The sequence below is a fragment of the Protomyctophum parallelum genome, assembly GCF_964188405.1.
Source record: "Protomyctophum parallelum genome assembly, chromosome: 9".
Lineage (NCBI taxonomy): Eukaryota > Metazoa > Chordata > Actinopteri > Myctophiformes > Myctophidae > Protomyctophum > Protomyctophum parallelum.
Window position 1 is genome coordinate 50034730 of NC_139706.1, and position 20222 is coordinate 50054951.

Sequence of the window (20222 nt, forward strand, 5' to 3'; positions counted from 1 at the left end):
TTTTAAAACAATGGTGAGCACACAGACCCCCACAATGTCACTGTTTTTAGATCATTTTGAAATTAGTTTTAGCTATATGTCATTCACACGTATACCCTTTGTTTTTCTTTTCCTCTGGCGCCCTCCTATGGCCATCCACGTGCATTACAACCAACGGTCATAATAAGGCACACTGCACAATAACTACAACTTCCTGTCTCTCCGCAGTGGCAGTTCCGTCAACAACAAGAACGCCGTTCAAAGTTTTTAATAATTAATAACGCTCAACAAACTCCTCCGATCCAGCGATCAATCAATCAATCAATCAATCAATCAAATGAATCAATAACCTGCTTTTAACAGCATGTCGGGTCACTTTAAAAACGGAACATCACTGGTGGAAAAACAAAACCTGCAGATGTTGTTTTTGTTTTCTTTTTAGGATAAAAGTAAAAAAAAAAAAAACGACAGTGACTTTTTTATATATATATTTTACGCATATTACGCACGTGGCGTCGCTTGATTTATTTCGCCAAATGGAGAGTTTTATCAACTCTTGTGTCTGTGGGACATTCTAGAAAAGATGGATGGAGACTGGAGAGCCAGATGTGTGCGACTGTGTGAGTGACTCTGTGTGCGTGCGTGTGCATGTGTGTGTGTGTGTGTGTGTGTGTGTGTGTGTGTGTGCGTGCGTGTGTGATCTGACCGAATGAGTGGACTGTGGATTTGTGCGTATGCGTCCGTGTCAGTGCGTGCCTGCGTGCGTGACTGACCTCCACCACCTTCACCGAGGCGTGCCGACATGTCCAGTCCGCTCGCGGTGAGCCTGCTGGCGGCAGCGTGCCTCAGCGTGGCTCGGTACCAGCTGGTCGGTGCCTCCGGAGGTGGCTGGGCTGCTGCTGCATCCTCCTGTGACAATGGAATGGTAATACTAATAATACGTTAATATATTTGCTACTATAAATACTGTAATAACAATATATCCTGCTGTGACAATGGAATTACTACTATGGTATTAACTATAACCGCTCCTATCCAGCAGAATAACACAAACGCTCCAACTGATATCTCAAGGTTGTTTATTTCCCCAAAGACAACGTGAAAAAACTGCAACACAAAACACAACAATATCCTTTTAAACTCAATGAAACATGAAATATGAATGTCCTTGTTGTCATGCAGTCAATCATGACGTCCGTATTATATGTAAACAAACACAATGATACGTACACAAACAATTAAACGATCGACAGAAGTACAACACCGTTTACAAACAAAGAAAACAACAACATACAACATACCGTGTTGTGCGTCTTCTGCAGATTATTTTAGGAGAGCTACGTTATCTTCTCTTATATTCTTTATTTAAGGACATCTCTTTTCAGACGTGGGAAGAGCTCCTTACACCACTGACTGAAACACAGCCCGTTGTGACTGAGTTCGGCTCACACAGGTGCAACCAATGCTGCCTCACTCTAATCACAAGGCTCTGCTCCTGCATGCCCTTCTAGGTGATAATGAACAGCAATAAAAGACCAGGCATATGTACCCAAATAAACATACATATAATGTTCACATATTATACATTTTAAGAAAGGTGAGCAATAAAATATAGAATATTACAAAATAAATACCCATTGCTGGGACAGCTACGCTATGGTATTAACTAAGTAATACAATAGGATACCAGAGGCGTCAGAGTCACTACTTAACTTAGACCCAGTTCTGTTCAAAACATATAGCCTACTTAAAATTAATACTGGACAACTCGCCCCGGTGCGTGCCCGTTTTTCCTCCCGGAATTTTCCCCAGTGAGGGGGATAACTTTGTAATAATTATGCTATTGGCTGTTTGTATTATTTTTGGAAAAATATAAAAGGATACTCCTGTAGAAAGGCTATATTATTTGACTTATATTGAACCTATAAACAATTTAGTTGTTTATAGGGGGGGGCGGAACATACGATGAACTGATTTTACAAATAGTCCTGTTTGCCGCAAACGTCATCACCAATTGACATGGGAAACACAACAGTTTGGGTCACACAATTGGCAGGTGCTTTGCGATAGGTGCTGGGTAATTAATCACACCACCTGCCAATTGTGTGACTGCAAACCTTTGTGTTTCCCTGGTCAATTGGTGATGACGTTTGCGGTAAACAGGACGTATTTGTAAAATCAGTTCATCGATCATTCCGGCCCCCCCCCCTCGCCCGGAGAGAAAGATGTCCGTGTGCATCTCTTGAAAAAGTGGAGATAATTGACTAAATACACGTTTTGTGCCAGAACTTTCACATGGATATAAAACTATAGGACCATTTTTCACTCCACGTCTTTGGAATAATGTAATGGGCGAGTACAAACGGAGCATTCATCACATTTAGGCCGCGCGTTTTCAATTCGACCAGCACCCGGTGCAAGCCATCTATGCCTGAGATACATGAAAATGTACAAAGTATAATTAAATGATCACAGGCATTCTAGGTCTAACACATTATCCTACAACAACTTCTGTGAACAGACTTCACTGTAGTAGCTTTTCATAAATTATATTTGTACTTAGGCTGTTCTGCTGTCATGAAAGTTTATAGTTAGAGAAATTCAAAGTCCAGCCGTCTGCTGTCCAGCCTCTCCCACCCCTCACTGGGGAACATTCTGGGAGGAAAACAGAAACGGGGCGAGTCTTCTTGTTACCCTTAAAATAGGGCGCATTTTGCATCCCAAAAGGCAGTTTGTAGTTAAGGGACGCAATAAAACAACGACCTCTGCATATAAAAGTTAAAATAATTATACTTGCGGCCAGTGAGGCTTGTTTTTTTTTGTTGTTGTTGTTGTTTATGCTTTGGGAATGTTATTTTATTGTTTCTATATTGCACTTATTTTAATTCTTTGACTTTTTTTGTCAAATTTTATTATGTTCGGAATAAAGTTTGTAATTCATTCATCCACGGGATGCACTACTGTATAGGGATGCACCGATCCGGCTTTTTGGCATTCGATAGCGATTTGGATACATGGGGGTCCAGTATCTGCCGATACAGAGTACCGATCCGATACCCCCCACAAAGAAACGTAATAACCTATTAAGCTGTATGCCTCACTGTGTGGAGTCTGGAATCATTATTTTGTGTAAGGCAACATCAAGGCTTGACTTAAACATTACTTTCCCAACTTTGTAAAACAAAATGTAACAAACACAGATATAAATGCACTGAATTATTTATTAAATAACTGTGCAACAATTAGACCAGGTTAATGTGTGCGCAGGCTAGCCTGGCTGCATTCCACATGTTATACTGTCAATACTACACTGCTGTGTCACAGAGGAGGTAGAGTTGTTTTCATACTGTAATTACACATAATTATCGGATCGGATAATGGATCGGCCACCGATCCGATACCCGATCTAGAATTTTAGCCTGGATCGGCGCCGATCTCCGATACGAGTATCGGATCGGTGCATCCCTACTACTGTACTCGGCATGCATGTACAGTAAAAATAATACACGTAACAAACATTGCGATATTTTGCTAGCTTTAGTTATAATAATCATTTCTCCTTCTGTTTTCTACATGAATTCATATAACCACATTATAACCATATAGAATGAAATAGGAGTCAAATGCTGCAATTTGTAAAAATGGCAAAATATGACTCCTATATAACGTCGTTGAAGTGAGACTCATAAAATGTCCCTGGGACTCATTTAACCCATTCTGACCTGAGATCAGATTCACATGAGGTTTCCACTGGACACACACTGGTCTGATTAACCCATTCTGACCTGAGATCAGATTCTAAAAATGTCAGTCGTTCTTCGATTTTTCAAAAAATAGCAGACCTACAAGCTCGTATCGCGCCACTCGGTGGCGCGATATGAGCTTGTAGATCTGCTATTTTTCAATAGCTAAAGCATAACATGATGCTAACACCAAAATGGGTGCCCGTTCAGAATGGGTTAAAAGACCATCCCTGCACCTATTTACATCACTAGTGCCTACATCGTAGGCATAGCCTATGTGTACAAATAGCCTATTTTTAATATAGCCGATCAACGCTTGTAGATCGACTATTTTCAAAGTGTATAATGGTTGACGGAGTTAATGCATGTTTTTTGTTATAATATTCAAAAGCTTCAACTAGTAAAAGTTTTCAAATAATTGTAGTGAGGCAAAAAGTACAATATTTGCCTCTGAGATAGTGGAGTAGAAGTACAGTCCCTAAGTACAGTACTTTTAAATGTATGCATATACCACTGGCTATAATATTAATACCAGTAATATGGTAACTTGTCATCAATGGACTCTCACCCACTCCCAATCTTCCGCCGTAGTCTGAAAACGCACATCTTCAGACTCCATCTTAGCCTCGACGACCTTTACAGGCATATGCACTGGCCTAGGGTCCATTGGGCCAGGCGGGCCGGGGCCCAGTTAGTTTAGAGCTGGCCCAGGGTCAGTTTAGAGCTGGCCCAGTCTATAACTTCGAAGAGAGGGTGGCGAAAAAACAAGTAAAAAACAACAAAAGATAGCTTCCTTTGGCAGCCCTTCTGCATGCAATTTCCGTAAGCCGCCGTTGTTTTAAATGGACCCCCAAACCGTTCACACTCCCACAACGCTGACCTCCACGAGGAGGCCCACACTATCGGCTGGGGATGCGCTCCCGCCCCGCCTATGACTCTATTTCTATGTATTTGATGTATTACCATGTGTTGTTCTGGCTTACTGTAAATCACTCTGGATAAAGTAGGTGTTAAGGGAGGGAGGGACATCATTTAGATTCTGCAGTTCAATAGCTTAAGTGTGTTTGTTTGTGACAGTGCGACAACGCTGACCAGGAGCCCCACAACGCTGAGCTCCATCAGGAGGCCCACACCACTGAGCTCCACCAGGAGGCCCACACGACTCAGCTCCCCCAGGAGGCCCACAACGCTGACCTTCACGAGGAGGCCCACAACGCTGAGCTCCACCAGGAGGCCCACAACGCGGACCTCCACGAGGAGGCCCACAACACTGAGCTCCACCAGGAGGCCCACACCGTTCAGCTCCACCGGGGGGCCCAGAACTCTAACCTCCATCGGGAGGCCCACATTGCTGAGCCCAGAGCAGCTCCTTCCTCTCCTGACTCTCACATCGCTGAGCAGAAACCGACTCCTCCGAGACCCGGGGGCTCCTCCTCCTCCTCCTCCTCATCCTCCTCCTCCTCCTCCTCCTCCTCCTCCTCCTCCTCCTCCTCCTCCTCCTCCTCGGGACCCCCTCGTACCTTTCCATCCACTCCTTCCGGTCCCCGGGGGCCACGCCCACGCCCACGGCCCCCAAGTCCAGAACACTGGTCGCACCAAACGGTGAAAACAAAACCCACCGCGGTGGACGGAGAGCCACGTCGTCACGCTACGAACGACCCTACCGGACGAGAGACTCTGGAGGAGAAGGACAGGAGGAGAGACAAAGACGCAGCTCAGAGCATCGCCGCGCAGACGCAGACCAAGGCAGCTCAGAGCATCGCCGCGCAGCCGCAGACCAAGGCAGCTCAGAGCATCGCCGCGCAGCCGCAGACCAAGGCAGCTCAGAGCATCGCCGCGCAGCCGCAGACCAAGGCAGCTCAGAGCATCGCCGCGCAGCCGCAGACCAAGGCAGCTCAGAGCATCGCCGCGCAGCCGCAGACCAAGGCAGCTCACAGCATCGCCGCGCAGCCGCAGACCAAGGCAGCTCAGAGCATCGCCGCGCAGCCGCAGACCAAGGCAGCTCAGAGCATCTCTGCGCAGCCGCAGACCAAGGCAGCCGGAGACGAGCGCGCAGACGACGTCCGCGTCTCCCACGGACACAACGCCACGGTAAGCTCAGTTATGAAAATAAGACCAGACATGTATAGAAATGTTAACATCTTCTACACCATCTATTTCTATGTTGTTTAACCCATTCTGACCTGAGATCAGATTCAATAAATGTCTTCTGAATCCTGACAGTTTTCTGAATAAGCTATGTTTCTATATGTCAGTCGTTCTTTCGATTTTTCAAAAATAGCAGACCTACAAGCTCGTAGCGCGCCACTCGGTGGCGCGCTACGAGCTTGTAGATCTGCTATTTTTCAATAGCTAAAGCATGTTTCTATGTCAGTGGTTCTCACAGGGTTAAAACCCCATGTTTCTATGTCAGTCGTTCTCACAGGGTTAAAACCCCATGTTTATGTCAGTCGTTCTCACAGGGTTAAACCCCATGTTTCTGTGTCAGTGGTTCTCACAGGGTTAAACCCCATGTTTCTATGTCAGTCGTTCTCACAGGGTTAAACCCTATGTTTCTATGTCAGTGGTTCTCACAGGGTTAAAACCCTATGTTTCTATGTCAGTCGTTCTCACAGGGTTAAACCCCTATGTTTCCATGTCAGTCGTTCTCACAGGGTTAAACCCCTATGTTTCTATGTCAGTCGTTCTCACAGGGTTAAACCCCTATGTTTCTATGTCAGTCGTTCTCACAGGGTTAAACCCCTATGTTTCCATGTCAGTCGTTCTCACAGGGTTAAAACCCCATGTTTCTATGTCATTCGTTCTCAAACATTTTCATGTCAAGGACCCCCAGAAATCATACTATAATTAACCGAATGTCTGTCTGTGTGTGTGTGTGTGTGTGTCAGAAACAGTGCCGTAACTCCTTACTGCCTGCACCAATCACTCCCACAGGCATTGACCATATGCATATGGAGGGCGAAACGAAGCCCTTTTTTCAATTTGACACATTAATGATTATTAATTAATGTATTAGTCAATTACAAACGCACCCGGGCGCAGTACCCTTCACGGCCACAAGGGGGGGGGGGGGGGGAATCTCACAACGGGTAAGGACTAGTATATGTAATTGGCCATATCTGAAAATATGTTGTTCCAGGGACCTCCCTCCCAGAAGCAAAGATTTGAGTTACAAACTTTCGCTCTGAAAGAATATATTTTCAAAGATTTGTGCCGCATTTTCACGATTTTTCAAAAATAGCACACCTACAAGCTCATAGCGCGGCACTTGAGCTTGTAGATCTGCTATTTTCCAATAGCTAAAGCACAACATAATGCTTAACCCATTCCGGACGGGAACCCCTTTTCGTGTTTTAAACATTATGTTATAATTTAGCTATTGAAAAATAGCAGATCTACAAGCTCATAGTGCGCCAACGAGTGGCGCGCTATGAGCTTGTAGATCTGCTATTTTTGAAAAATCGTGAAAATGCGACACAGATCTTTGAATACAATCTTTCAGAAGACTTTATTTATTTATTTATCCCACCCAGAATGGATTAACTCTTTCTTTGCCAACCGCCTATAGTGACATTATACACCAGCCAGGGATATATCCGTTTGATGTATTATCACCATATGTTTGTTCTTGCTTACTGTGAGTGGCTCTGGATTAAGATCTGCTAAATGCTACATTATCGTAACATTTTAGAATTGCATTGTTATTTTTTGTCCACTTTTATGACGGCCGGCGATTGACAGCCCGACGCGTCACAGAGACGGTCAGACATCAGCCTGCTGGAAGGGACGCAGAGAGAGGTGGCGAAGACACGCGCGCACGGCAACGTGCACATCAACGCACACATCAACACACACATCAACGCGCGCGCTCGCAGCAAGAAACGAAAGGGCGTCTTCACCTCGCCTCCAGCCCCCCACACCCCACGACCCAGGGTGAGTACTGCATGTAGTTTACAGGGTTAGTATAGTTGACTAAAACTAACGAACTAAAAGGAAATTACCGAAAACTAAAATAAATAAATAAACATTTCCGTTAACTGAACTAAATAAAAACTATAATAATTAAAATAACTAACTAACTGAAACTGTATTGTGTGTTTACAAAACTAACTAAATTACGAACTAACTGAAACTGTATTGTGTGTTTACAAAACTAACTAAAACAAACTGAAATTATAGACAAAATGCCCATAGTTTTAGTTTTTCTCGTCACCAACAGTATCTGAATATATATTTATTACACAATAGGGCCTATACTTAGAAAGAAAACAAAATTAATGTCAAAACTAACTCAAACTAAACTATAAACTAGTATAACCTTCGTAGTTCAGTGTTCACACTGGAACCTAATAAAACTACAACAATTTCCACAACGTGGGAGTGGACCGGAAGCAGTGTTTTTGCGACCGCGTGGTTTCCTGGTTTCAATCAAGGAAGCCTTTAGAGAAGGAAAGGAAATGGTCACGTGACTGGGCTGCGCCATGACACTTTCATGGACACTTCATGGACACTTCATGGACACTTTCATGGACACTTTCATGGACACTTTCATGGACACTTTCATGGACACTTTCATGAACACGTCATGGACACTTTCATGGACACTTTCATGGACACTTTCATGGACACTTCATGGACACTTCATGGACACTTCATGGACACTTTCATGGACACTTTCATGGACACTTTCATGGACACTTCATGGACACTTCATGGACACTTTCATGGACACTTTCATGGACACTTCATGGACACTTCATGGACACTTCATGGACACTTTCATGGACACTTCATGGACACTTCATGGACACTTTCATGGACACTTTCATGGACACTTCATGGACACTTCATGGACACTTCATGGACACTTTCATGGACACTTCATGGACACTTCATGGACACTTTCATGGACACTTTCATGGACACTTTCATGGACACTTCATGGACACTTTCATGGACACTTTCATGGACACTTCATGGACACTTCATGGACACTTTCATGGACACTTTCATGGACACTTCATGGACACTTCATGGACACTTCATGGACACTTCATGGACACTTTCATGGACACTTTCATGGACACTTTCATGGACACTTTCATGGACACTTTCATGGACACTTTCATGGACACTTTCATGGACACTTTCATGGACACTTCATGGACACTTTCATGGACACTTCATGGACACTTTCATGGACACTTCATGGACACTTTCATGGACACTTCATGGACACTTCATGGACACTTTCATGGACACTTTCATGGACACTTCATGGACACTTTCATGGACACTTCATGGACACTTTCATGGACACTTCATGGACACTTCATGGACACTTTCATGGACACTTTCATGGACACTTTCATGGACACTTCATGGACACTTCATGGACACTTTCATGAACACGTCATGGACACTTTCATGGACACTTCATGGACACTTTCATGGGAGCCAAACTCACACCGGAAGTTCAATGAATACATGGCAGTGAATGGAGCCGGCTGGACCGGCTCATAACCTTGTCATATAATCGGTTCCGGAATATAAAAGAAAAAATATCACAGGTTGTTTTTGTAATCACTTGCTTTTCGATGTGCACAGTATATCATTTAATTTGAGGATCTAAACAGCAGCAGCAGGTATCGTTTCTGGCTCGGAGGTATCGCGAGATTTGGCTGCCAGACAGGAAACGGTGGGAAGTCTGGCGACACTTGGTACGTTCAGAAAGGTACTTTGTGCCCTTTAGACACCATACCTCTACACAGAGGACACATCGTAAAGGTACTTTGTGCCCTTTAGACCCCATACCTCTACACAGAGGACACATCATAAAGGTACTTTGTGCCCTTTAGACCCCATACCTCTACACAGAGGACACATCGTAAAGGTACTTTGTGCCCTTTAGACACCATACCTCTACACAGAGGACACATCGTAAAGGTACTTTGTGCCCTTTAGACCCCATACCTCTACACAGAGGACACATCATAAAGGTACTTTGTGCCCTTTAGATCCCATACCTCTACACAGAGGACACATCGTAAAGGTACTTTGTGCCCTTTAGACCCCATACCTCTACACAGAGGACACATCGTAAAGGTACTTTGTGCCCTTTAGACCCCATACCTCTACACAGAGGACACATCGTAAAGGTACTTTGTGCCCTTTAGACCCCATACCTCTACACAGAGGACACATCGTAAAGGTACTTTGTGCCCTTTAGACCCCATACCTCTACACAGAGGACACATCGTAAAGGTACTTTGTGCCCTTTAGATCCCATACCTCTACACAGAGGACACATCGTAAAGGTACTTTGTGCCCTTTAGACCCCATACCTCTACACAGAGGACACATCGTAAAGGTACTTTGTGCCCTTTAGACCCCATACCTCTACACAGAGGACACATCGTAAAGGTACTTTGTGCCCTTTAGACCCCATACCTCTACACAGAGGACACATCGTAAAGGTACTTTGTGCCCTTTAGACCCCATACCTCTACACAGAGGACACATCGTAAAGGTACTTTGTGCCCTTTAGATCCCATACCTCTACACAGAGGACACATCGTAAAGGTACTTTGTGCCCTTTAGATCCCATACCTCTACACAGAGGACACATCGTAAAGGTACTTTGTGCCCTTTAGACCCCATACCTCTACACAGAGGACACATCGTAAAGGTACTTTGTGCCCTTTAGATCCCATACCTCTACACAGAGGACACATCGTAAAGGTACTTTGTGCCCTTTAGATCCCATACCTCTACACAGAGGACACATCGTAAAGGTACTTTGTGCCCTTTAGATCCCATACCTCTACACAGAGGACACATCGTAAAGGTACTTTGTGCCCTTTAGATCCCATACCTCTACACAGAGGACACATCGTAAAGGTACTTTGTGCCCTTTAGACCCCATACCTCTACACAGAGGACACATCGTAAAGGTACTTTGTGCCCTTTAGACCCCATACCTCTACACAGAGGACACATCGTAAAGGTACTTTGTGCCCTTTAGACCCCATACCTCTACACAGAGGACACATCGTAAAGGTACTTTGTGCCCTTTAGACCCCATACCTCTACACAGAGGACACATCGTAAAGGTACTTTGTGCCCTTTAGATCCCATACCTCTACACAGAGGACACATCGTAAAGGTACTTTGTGCCCTTTAGACCCCATACCTCTACACAGAGGACACATCGTAAAGGTACTTTGTGCCCTTTAGACCCCATACCTCTACACAGAGGACACATCGTAAAGGTACTTTGTGCCCTTTAGATCCCATACCTCTACACAGAGGACACATCGTAAAGGTACTTTGTGCCCTTTAGACACCATACCTCTACACAGAGGACACATCGTAAAGGTACTTTGTGCCCTTTAGATCCCATACCTCTACACAGAGGACACATCGTAAAGGTACTTTGTGCCCTTTAGATCCCATACCTCTACACAGAGGACACATCGTAAAGGTACTTTGTGCCCTTTAGATCCCATACCTCTACACAGAGGACACATCGTAAAGGTACTTTGTGCCCTTTAGATCCCATACCTCTACACAGAGGACACATCGTAAAGGTACTTTGTGCCCTTTAGACCCCATACCTCTACACAGAGGACACATCGTAAAGGTACTTTGTGCCCTTTAGATCCCATACCTCTACACAGAGGACACATCGTAAAGGTACTTTGTGCCCTTTAGACCCCATACCTCTACACAGAGGACACATCGTAAAGGTACTTTGTGCCCTTTAGATCCCATACCTCTACACAGAGGACACATCGTAAAGGTACTTTGTGCCCTTTAGATCCCATACCTCTACACAGAGGACACATCGTAAAGGTACTTTGTGCCCTTTAGATCCCATACCTCTACACAGAGGACACATCGTAAAGGTACTTTGTGCCCTTTAGATCCCATACCTCTACACAGAGGACACATCGTAAAGGTACTTTGTGCCCTTTAGATCCCATACCTCTACACAGAGGACACATCGTAAAGGTACTTTGTGCCCTTTAGATCCCATACCTCTACACAGAGGACACATCGTAAAGGTACTTTGTGCCCTTTAGATCCCATACCTCTACACAGAGGACACATCGTAAAGGTACTTTGTGCCCTTTAGATCCCATACCTCTACACAGAGGACACATCGTAAAGGTACTTTGTGCCCTTTAGACCCCATACCTCTACACAGAGGACACATCGTAAAGGTACTTTGTGCCCTTTAGACCCCATACCTCTACACAGAGGACACATCGTAAAGGTACTTTGTGCCCTTTAGACCCCATACCTCTACACAGAGGACACATCGTAAAGGTACTTTGTGCCCTTTAGACCCCATACCTCTACACAGAGGACACATCGTAAAGGTACTTTGTGCCCTTTAGATCCCATACCTCTACACAGAGGACACATCGTAAAGGTACTTTGTGCCCTTTAGACACAATGGGGTCGATTTAGGACTTCTATTTTACTTACTTCTATATTACTAATCTAATTACAGTATTATGATCTGGGGGCGTGTAGTATGTCATATTGCAATTTTGGGCATGTTAAGAAGCGCTTTTGACACCCCCCGGAGTGCGCAAAACGGCCTTGAATTAGTCATGGGTGTGTTTAAGGCGTGTTTGAGACGTACCCAATCAACATGTCCGTACTATTCTCTTTACCAGTCAGCTGATGTCACATACGGAATGCGCACTTTGGGGATCGTGGTATGACATTTCTTCAGGCTGGCACCATAGAAGACATGACATGCCTTTGTCACATTTGGGTTAATTATTCCTATTGCACTGCATGCTGTCACCTTTATGCCTCAAAAGAACAGACCCACCTTTCAGATCGGAATGGAATTGCGAGTAGATAGCAGCATATTGGCAAATTGGTAATTAATTAATTCGATAACGATAGAACCATGTACAATACAGCGAATGAAAGCAAGATTCCTAAGGAATATGGAGATTTTTACATTTAATAAAACGGTTGAGAAATGAGAGAACCATGAGTGTTTATAGGCTAATATCAACGTTTTTTTATGAAAGACCAAACGGGCTGTGAACTTGAAGAGCTCAATCACCATCCCGACACGGAAGAAATATAGCCTAGTGCATGCATGTATATGCACTGTTGCACTTGCACACAGTAGCCTACACACGCTCTTTATTTGTTTCTATTGAAAAACACCAGTAAAATAACGTTTATTATATTTTATTTCATTCAAGTCACGACGAAGGAATGAGTTGAATGCGTGCTGCGTAATGCTGTGGCCCCGATGGTATGGTCTTCGCTGAGTTCGCTCGTAGCATTTTATTGAAGAAGACTTGAATCGGGTGTGATACAGCATATGAAAGCACATTTCCCACGGATTATGGAGATGTTTTTATTTATTTTTCAGGTTGAGAAATGAAAGAATTATGGCCGTTTCTAATCTCAACATTTTTTTTTAAAAGACGCAAAACTGCCATGTCTCATAGAAACAAGTAAATAGGTCTATAAAAATAAGCGCATATAACAGGGGTCTGTAACCTATTTTAAATGAAGTGCCATGTTTTTATTTTCTAAATAGTGAGTCTGCCATATCCAGATTAATTTGAATGACACCACATTAAAATAAAAAAACATATTTTGATTGTCCACAAATATAAAGTTCTTCCTTCTTTTTAAATATGTTCTTGCACATTGTTATAATGATCATTATATATCCCCCTGCAGTCAGAGTTCATAGTTTTAATGAATGAATGTGATGCATTGTGAGCTGGTATACAGTAGATCTGCTATTTTCAAAAGTAATCATTTTATTTAATTTTTGGATTAGCTGTCCTTAGTTGGGCAAATGCATTCATCTGGGGTTCCTTGACATGGGAATGTGCTGTGTGAGGATCACTGGTTTAAACAACATTAGGAGAAAAGCCCAAATAACCACTTTAGAAACAAGAAAAGCAACAACACAGAAAGCAACTTTACAGAAAAATAAGCCGCTTATAATAAACAGACATGGCAACACTCTAGCAGCCTCTCAGAGCCGCTCAAGTGTCAAATCAAACAGTGCTTTTTGCGTTTATGAGGTGGTCAGACCCACGTCTAATCGTTATGCGCTGAGTGTCTTTAGGTCAAGGGGCTTAATAGCAAATTGCGCAAAGCAAAAATTATTAACATATGGACACTCCCACAATGCTAAAATATTCAGCAACGCGGTAAGCCATAATGTGTGTGCGTTCAACACGGGCCAGTGCGTTCAACACGGGCCGATATGCCTTTCATAATACGAATGTGCGCAGAGCGAGGCCAATTTATGTATTTCCATTGGTAAAACGCACCTTCAAAATCTACCCACATACCTCTACACAGAGGACACATCGTAAAGGTACTTTGTGCCCTTTAGACCCCATACCTCTACACAGAGGACACATCGTAAAGGTACTTTGTGCCCTTTAGACCCCATACCTCTACACAGAGGACACATCGTAAAGGTACTTTGTGCCCTTTAGACCCCATACCTCTACACAGAGGACACATCGTAAAGGTACTTTGTGCCCTTTAGATCCCATACCTCTACACAGAGGACACATCGTAAAGCAACACAGCAGACAATAATGTGTTACATGTCTTCTGTTATTTAAGGTACTTTGTGCCCTTTAGATCCCATACCTCTACACAGAGGACACATCGTAAAGCAACACAGCAGACAATAATGTGTTACATGTCTTCTGTTATTTTACAGAAGCTTACAAAATGTCATTCAGAAAGTGTTTTTTCGTGAGCTGGTCACTGACCGACTCCAGTGCATTCTGCCGAACTTCCGGGTGGCTCCCAAGGACTGTCTAAAAAGGACGAGACGCGAAGACAACATGGCGTCGTACGGGCGCCGCCATGTTGGCTCCATGTTGCTCCATTGAAGGACAGAAACATGCGCAATGGGCTTTATGCAGCCAACACTTCCTCGTTCAGCTTCCTTGGTCTCAACTGTGCATGTTTCTTTCCTTCCATGGAGCACCATGTGACCAACATGGCGGCGCCCTTATGGTCTTCGCGTCCCGTCCTCTTTAGACAGTCCTTGGTGGCTCCCATGAAAGCATCCATGAAAGTGTCATGGCGCAGCCCAGTCACGTGACCATGTCCCTTCATTCTACACCGAGTGCCGCACTACGAGCTTGTAGGTCAAAACCTACTCAAAACCTTGCTTCCGGGAGGTCCCTGGAACAACATGTTTTCAGATGGGGGGGGGGGGGGGGGGGTCGGCAGCCAATTTCATTAAAATGTCCGAGGTCCTTGACATGAAATAATTTGAGAACCGAGGCTGTTTGATAAACAGAGGTTTTGTAGAAGACATTTGTATAATCGTCCTCAGGTCTAAATGGGTTGAGGGGTTGTCTGTCATGCTGTAGTCTCGTTACCGGAGCCCAGTCTCCATTCTCATGTATGTAAATGTTATTCCTTTTGACGTGGCCAAAAAAAGGCTGAAAAGTGGATCGAGCAAATCATAACAATTTACTCTCTCTCTCTCTCTCTCTCTCTCCCTCTCTCCCTCTCTCCCTCTCTCTCTCTCTCTCCAGTCCTCCGGGCCACCAGAGGGCGCCAGTGAGGATCCCAACAGCGGCAGAGTGCTGAGGAAAGGCACAGCGTCCATGTCTTCACCATCACCACCATCACCATCTTCATCATCGTCTTCATCGTCATCCTCATCGTCATCGTCACACGCGGCCAGGCCGTCTGAGGCCGTGTGGGCGGCGGCGGCGCTGGGTTTCCTGCTGGTTCTGTTGGCGCTGTCCGTGTTGCAGACCCGCCTCTACCGCCACTGGAGGACCGCCCCCAGCCTCTACTGGAGGGACCCGCGGCTGGACTACGACACTGTAGCAGGTAAACACGCCACGCCCCCTTTATACTGGACACACCCCCCCCCCCCCCCTTATTGGACAGGTAAACACACCACGCCCACTTTATACCGGACACACCCCCCTTATTGGACAGGTAAACACACCACGCCCACTTTACTGTGGCTCAGGAGGTAGAGCAGGTCGTCCAATGATCCATGGGTCGGCGGTTCGAATCCCGGCTCATCCTTCTGTCTACATGACGAAGTGTCCTTGGGCAAAGACACTGAACCCCACATTGCTCCCGATGTGCTGGTTGGTGCCTTGCATGGCTTCCGCTACAATCGGTGTGTGAATGGGTGAATGTAATGCACAATATATGTATAGATGTATAGCGCCTTGGATAAAGGCACCATTTACCATTTACCATTTTATACTGGACACACCCCCCTTATTGGACAGGTAAACACACCACGCCCACTTTACACTGGACACCCCCCCCCCCCCCCCCCCCCCCCGATTGGACAGGTAAACACACCACGCCCACTTTATAGAGCGCCGCAGTCCCTCCCCCTTTCAGAAAAACGAGTGGCCCAGGAAATGAAAACCCAATGGATTCTCCATTTCATTTATTTAAAGACGGTTACAATCATGACAATGAACACAATGTTTTGGGCCGATCAAATCATTAGAAAGAAGAAAAGAAAGGCAGGAGACATAACACTATTTGTTTTGTTTTTCGTCTTATAAATTATTTGATCGGCCCCAAAACATTGTGTTCATTGTCATGATTTGTAACCGTCTTTAAATAAATGAAATGGAGAATCCATTGGGATTTCATTTCCTGGGCCACTCGTTTTTCTGAAACCCCCCTGAAACCCCCCCCCCCCCCCGATTGGACAGGTAAACACACCACGCCCATAGGCGGCGGGTGCATAAGGCTAGGGAAGGCTTAGCCTTCCCAAAAATTATGCTGGGTATTTTTTTTATATATATAATATATGTGCGCAGCATTATAGAAGGTGTCAGAACTCAGCAGCGCCAGTGCCCGCACGGTTCACAGTTCACACCACTGCAGCAACACTGGCACGTTCAGTGGAGTGACTGCTGTCTCTGTGCCGTCTGTGGAGAGCCATGAGCCGCGACTCCCGGAGGGGCAGCAACACGCCAACACCGCCGGGTAATCTACACTGTCACTGACTGACTGACTCGAGACTTGAGAAAAAGACGTCCAAAAGTCGTTGTCTGTGTATAGGCTAATTCATTGGTAAAAGTATGCTAAATAACTCATTTTTAGACCATCTGGGAAATAAATAAATAAATAAATCCGCGGCGGCGGCCTCGCTCCGCTCGGCCGCGAGAATCCCCCCCCAACGCAATTCTATAGCCTACCCAAAGGTAAAACGCACCCGCCGCCTATGACCACGCCCACTTTATACTGGACACACCCACGACTGGACTATGACACTGTGGACCTCCAGACAAACAATGCAGGCAAAAATGTGCAGGCTATTTGCGCGGAAATATGTGCTTATGCTACTCTGTGGAAAAACAAAAAATCACACCCGTGTGAAGTGAGGGGCGCTCGTATCATCGTGCATCATCATACCAGCATGTCTGCGGACAAATACAAATGCATATTCATGAAACAATGTGGGAACCACTGTTAACTGAGCGCCCAGGACGGACTTCTCCGCCCTATCAATTAGTAACGCCCAGCGCTCAAGATGGAGATTTATCCAAAGGACGGAGATCATCGATATCAAAACCGCTCGCACCGCGCCACAGGCTGGGAGTGTCTGTCGCTCCACAGGCTGGGAGCGTCTGTTGCTCCACAGGCTGGGAGCGTCTGTCGCTCCACAGGCTGGGAGCGTCTGTCGCTCCACAGGCTGGGAGCGTCTGTCGCTCCACAGGCTGGGAGCGTCTGTCGCTCCACAGGCTGGGAGCGTCTGTCGCTCCACAGGCTGGGAGCGTCTGTCGCTCCACAGGCTGGGAGCGTCTGTCGCTCCACAGGCTGGGAGTGTCTGTTGCTCCACAGGCTGGGAGCGTCTGTCGCTCCACAGGCTGGGAGTGTCTGTCGCTCCACAGGCTGGGAGCGTCTGTCGCTCCACAGGCTGGGAGCGTCTGTCGCTCCACAGGCTGGGAGCGTCTGTTGCTCCACAGGCTGGGAGCGTCTGTTGCTCCACAGGCTGGGAGCGTCTGTTGCTCCACAGGCTGGGAACGTCTGTTGCGCAACACTCAATGTTATGTTCCGGTGGGACGTCATCGAAAATGTCCCCCCCCCCCCCATTTTAGCCGACGAGATCGGAAATCTTAAAACGTGAATAACTCTTGATCTAAAAATCATTCCGTCCAATTCTAAGAAACGATTATGTGTTAGACGGCCCACCGCAGTCCCGTCGCTAGTCGCGGTAGAATTAACCATACCTCCCGTTGTTGCCGATCGCTTCTAGAGTGTTTTGGCTACTTTTAGCTGCTGCAGCCACATCTGGGATAACATCCGGTCCCTCGCTAAATGTGCTCCGCTGCTATAAAACCGCTGGGCGCTACGATTTAATGGATTAAATAACCCCCGGGCGTTTGGGGTGTTAAAAAATTATAATAATCACACGCGTGTGAAGTGAGCAGCACTCTTATCATCATACATCACATTCCGAGCTTAAACAGACATTGGAGCGGCTAGTGCTGCAAGCAAAACGAAAAGGCCAAATAATCAACTATACACTTAGAAACAAGCCCAAATAATCAACTGCACTTTAGAAACAAGCCCAAATAATCAACTGCATTTTAGAAACAAGCCCAAATAATCAACTACACTTTAGAAACAAGACCAAATAATCAACTGCACTTTAGAAACAAGCCCAAATAATCAACTGCACTTTAGAAACAAGCCCAAATAATCAACTGCATTTTAGAAACAAGCCCAAATAATCAACTACACTTTAGAAACAAGCCCAAATAATCAACTGCACTTTAGAAACAAGCCCAAATAATCAACTGCATTTTAGAAACAAGCCCAAATAATCAACTACACTTTAGAAACAAGCCCAAATAATCAACTACACTTTAGAAACAAGACCAAATAATCAACTGCACTTTAGAAAGAAGCCCAAATAAACAACTACACTTTAGAAACAAGACCAAATAAACAACTACACTTTAGAAACAAGCCCAAATAATCAACTACACTTTAGAAACAAGACCAAATAAACAACTACACTTTAAAAACAAGACCAGATAAACAACTACACTTTAGAAACAAGACCAAATAATCAACTACACTTTAGAAACAAGACCAAATAATCAACTGCACTTTAGAAAGAAGCCCAAATAAACAACTACACTTTAGAAACAAGACCAAATAAACACCTACACTTTAGAAACAAGCCCAAATAATCAACTACACTTTAGAAACAAGCCCAAATAATCAACTGCACTTTAGAAACAAGCCCAAATAAACAACTACACTTTAGAAACAAGACCAAATAAACACTACACTTTAGAAACAAGCCCAAATAATCAACTGCACTTTAGAAACAAGACCAAATAAACAACTACACTTTAGAAACAAGACCAAATAAACAACTACACTTTAGAAACAAGACCAAATAAACACTACACTTTAGAAACAAGACCAAATAATCAACTGCACTTTAGAAACAAGCCCAAATAATCAACTGCACTTTAGAAACAAGACCAAATAATCAACTGCACTTTAGAAACAAGCCCAAATAAACAACTACACTTTAGAAACAAGACCAAATACACAACTACACTTTAGAAACAAGACCAAATAAACAACTACACTTTAGAAACAAGACCAAATAATCAAATAAATACACTTTAGAAACAAGCCCAAATAATCAAATAAATACACTTTAGAAACAAGCCCAAATAATCAACTGCGTGTGTGTGTGTGTGTGTGTGTGTGTGTGTGTGTGTGTGTGTCAGATGTGATTGACAGGAGGCTCAGGGTGATTGACAGCAGGAAGAAGAGGAGGACGTCACGCAGCAGGAGGCGGGACTTTGTTCTACTTCCTACTTCCTCCAGTGAGGACGACAGCCAATAGGCAAGCTCCTCCAGAAGGCACAACAGCCAATAGGGGGACACTCCTCCAGCCAGGACGACAGCCAATGGGAACGCGCCCTCCAGAAGGCACGGCAGTCAATAGAGCGTCGCAGTCCCTCCCCCTTTCAGAACAACGAGTGGCCCCGGAAATGAATCCCAATGCATTTTGACCATAGCCGTTTCTGAAAGTATTTATTTAAAGACGGTTACGCCGCGGACAAAGCCAACTCGGATCGTGACAAATCATGACAATGAACACAATGTTTTGGGCCGATCAAATCATTAGAAAGAAGGAAATAAAGGCAGACAACACTATTTGTTTTGTTTTTCTTCTATGCTAAATGTCATCAATTTTCTTCTAGGCTAAATGTCATCAAATGGTGGCTCAAATGGGTCTGAGAGGCTAAATGTCATCAAATGGTGGTCCGTGGCTCAGATGGGTCTGAGAGGCTAAATGTCATCAGATGGTGGTCCATGGCTCAGATGGGTCTGAGAGGCTAAATGTCATCTAAATGGTGGTCCGTGGCTCAAATGGGTCCGAGAGGCTAAATGTCATCTAAATGGTGGTTCCGTGGCTCAAATAGGTCCGAGAGGCTAAATGTCATC

The 20222-nt window shown here is 44.8% G+C and overlaps 1 protein-coding gene across 1 annotated transcript; it reads left to right on the forward strand.

Moving 5' to 3' along the window:
• The first annotated feature begins 684 nt into the window (after positions 1 to 684).
• tp53i13 (tumor protein p53 inducible protein 13) lies at positions 685 to 19625 on the forward strand. The gene is made up of 6 exons (XM_083773312.1): positions 685 to 904; positions 4800 to 5148; positions 5305 to 5813; positions 7464 to 7655; positions 15290 to 15593; positions 19499 to 19625. Exons 1-6 carry the CDS (start codon positions 782 to 784, stop codon positions 19615 to 19617), a joined length of 1596 nt encoding a protein of 531 aa, XP_083629438.1. The 5' UTR covers positions 685 to 781; the 3' UTR covers positions 19618 to 19625.
• The last annotated feature ends 597 nt before the right edge of the window (positions 19626 to 20222 follow it).